The sequence below is a fragment of the Apodemus sylvaticus genome, chromosome 17 (assembly GCF_947179515.1).
Source record: "Apodemus sylvaticus chromosome 17, mApoSyl1.1, whole genome shotgun sequence".
Classification (NCBI taxonomy): domain Eukaryota; kingdom Metazoa; phylum Chordata; class Mammalia; order Rodentia; family Muridae; genus Apodemus; species Apodemus sylvaticus.
Window position 1 is genome coordinate 48,440,967 of NC_067488.1, and position 2,595 is coordinate 48,443,561.

At 50.5% G+C, this 2,595-nt stretch overlaps 1 protein-coding gene across 1 annotated transcript; it reads left to right on the top strand.

Moving 5' to 3' along the window:
• The first annotated feature begins 806 nt into the window (after positions 1 to 806).
• Positions 807 to 2,595, top strand: Tomm22 (translocase of outer mitochondrial membrane 22). The gene is made up of 4 exons (XM_052161383.1): positions 807 to 965; positions 1,130 to 1,248; positions 1,629 to 1,746; positions 1,934 to 2,595. The coding sequence occupies exons 1-4, from the start codon at positions 849 to 851 to the stop codon at positions 2,006 to 2,008; spliced, it is 429 nt and encodes a 142-aa protein (XP_052017343.1). The 5' UTR covers positions 807 to 848; the 3' UTR covers positions 2,009 to 2,595.

Below are 2,595 nucleotides of genomic sequence, written 5' to 3' on the forward strand. Positions count from 1 at the left end.
CGTGTGCAATCACTACCTGGCAAAAGCGTAATTTTTTTTTAAAAAATAAGGATTTAGTTTTTTTCCAATTATATGTTAGGGCTGGAGAAATGGCTGAGCATTTAAAGAGTACTTATTGTTCTAAAAGACCCAAGTTCAATCCCCAGCATCCAAGTCAGGTGGCTTTATGACTGCGTGTATTCCCTCCAGCACCAGGGATCAAAGACCCCCTCTGACCTCTAAGCGCACCCACACTCTTGTACATATACACATTTAAAATAAATTTAACGCATTTGTGGTTGTGAGTGCAATGGCACACACTTGTAATCCCTACACTTGGGAGGCTGGGGCAAGAGAAGTCTGAGGCCAGTCTAGGCTACCAATGCAAAATCTCATAATCGCTGGGAAGGCTCGGGCAGTCATATTTCTATAAATTTGAAGCCAGCGTGGGCTACATAGACTTATCTATTAGAGAAGTATTGCTCAGCGGTGGTGATGCACGCCTTTAACCCCAGCACCCGGGAGGCAGTGGCAGGTGGATCTCGAGGTCTTCAAAGAGTTCCAGTACAGCTAGGGCTACACAGAGAAACCTGGTCTCAAAAACACAAAGCAAAACCCAGATCTCTCTAAAATATGCAGTTTCGGAGCCAAGCCCAGACCTAACTGCACAGAATACCTGAGAACCACCCGCATTTCTCCTTGAAAATGCTCTTACTGTCAGTTGACATTAAGCGGCTGGCGACACCAAGGGGGCGAGCTGGAGAAGATGCCAACGCGCGCTCTCTAGCCAGTCCTGGTCGCTTCCGGAAGACGCTCTGTCCAGAGGGCCGCTCTCACTGGCTCTCTTCCGCTTCCGGTGTCCTACAGCCATGGCCGCCGCCGTCGCTGCAGCCGGCGCTGGGGAGCCTCTGTCCCCCGAAGAATTGCTCCCGAAAGCCGAGGCAGAGAAAGCCGAGGAGGAGCTGGAAGAAGATGATGATGACGAGGTGCTAGGGCCGGCTGGGAGCGGGGCAGGAGCGGGCGGGCGGGGCGTGGACGCCGCGAGCCGGGAGGGCGGATTCTTCGCGCGGCGGGGAAGGGCCAGGCCCTGGGCTCAGCGGCTCAGGTGTTGCTGCCGCTTCGCCAACGACCCACACCTCCTTCATCACAGCTAGATGAGACTCTATCGGAGAGACTCTGGGGTCTGACGGAGATGTTTCCCGAGAGAGTCCGGTCAGCCGCCGGGGCCACCTTTGATCTCTCGCTCTTCGTGGCTCAGAAGATGTACAGGTAAAGGGCCGAAATAGATCCACCGGGAGTGTGCAAGGAAGGGTGATTGGTGCCGTCTAAGGACACCAAGCTCGGAAGTCGCAGACTAGAGTTTGAGTGACCTTGGATTCATTGTCATAACCCGAGTGTGGGTTGGTCTTCTGCAGAGTGGAGTTCTTACCTGGCAGGGTCGTTATGAGACTTAGGTTACTGTATACAATGCTTATGAGAATGCAGTGTAATCACTAGGTAATTATTGCTCCTCTTGCCTCTGCTAGGTCTCTGGGTAGGGTACGCTTTCAGTAACTTGAGGGCGGTACTGCAAGTCCTGTCACAGGTTCGGTCCTGGCCAGATTACCTGCTTTTCTGTGCATGGCTCCACATACACTCTCCCTCTGCAGATTTTCCAGGGCAGCATTGTGGATTGGGACCACTTCCTTCATGATCCTGGTTCTTCCTGTTGTCTTTGAGACAGAAAAGTTGCAAATGGAGCAACAACAGCAACTGCAGCAGCGGCAGGTAAGCACATGCGGTTGGCTCTGGGCCAGCGGCCGAGCCCCGAGGAGATTGGCACCTAACCCGACCTGGGAGTAGGCCCTGCACTTTTAGGTGCTCAGAGTGTAGAATTTGCCTACCCCTCGAGTGTGACAAGAGGCCTACTGACTATACAGTGTCTTAACAGTCTCTTTCTTTCTTTCTTTTCCAGATACTTTTAGGGCCTAACACAGGGCTGTCGGGAGGAATGCCAGGGGCTCTACCTCCACTTCCTGGAAAGATCTAGATTCTTACTTCGGTATTTGTCCTTGTGGGAGAACTTTGAAATTCATTTGTGTTTGAACTGCTGATTGTTTGAACTTTTTATTCTTTTTTTTTTTTTAACCTTGGCACATTGATCTGTTTGTAGTGGGAACTTTCTCCGTTTCTCCTGGAGAGAACCCAGGTACACCTGTGCCCTTCATAACGAATGCCCTCACTTCTTGTTCTCACTCCGATGCTGGAGTCCAGCCATGTGGAAGGTTAGCTCACGCTCCTTTAATAAATTGCTCCTAAGGAAGTTCTTACCTGCCCACTGTGGGAAAGAAGTGAGTACCCCTGACCATAAGGACTTTTTAAAAATGGAAATGTCTAGGACATGTGAACAGTGTGGGACTGACAAAATCCATTACACCTGTAGTACAGAACAGTCACAGGAATCCCTGTGTGTGCCAGAGAAGGGAGACTGGCTGTAGCTTTAGCCAGAGGGGGACTGGGCAGAGCAGCCACTCATTTCCTCTGCACAGTTTGGCTCTTAGACCTGCATATATATAAAAAAGTCAGCACTCACCTTTTTGTATTTAAATATTAAAAGAACTCGCACTGAAAGTGTCA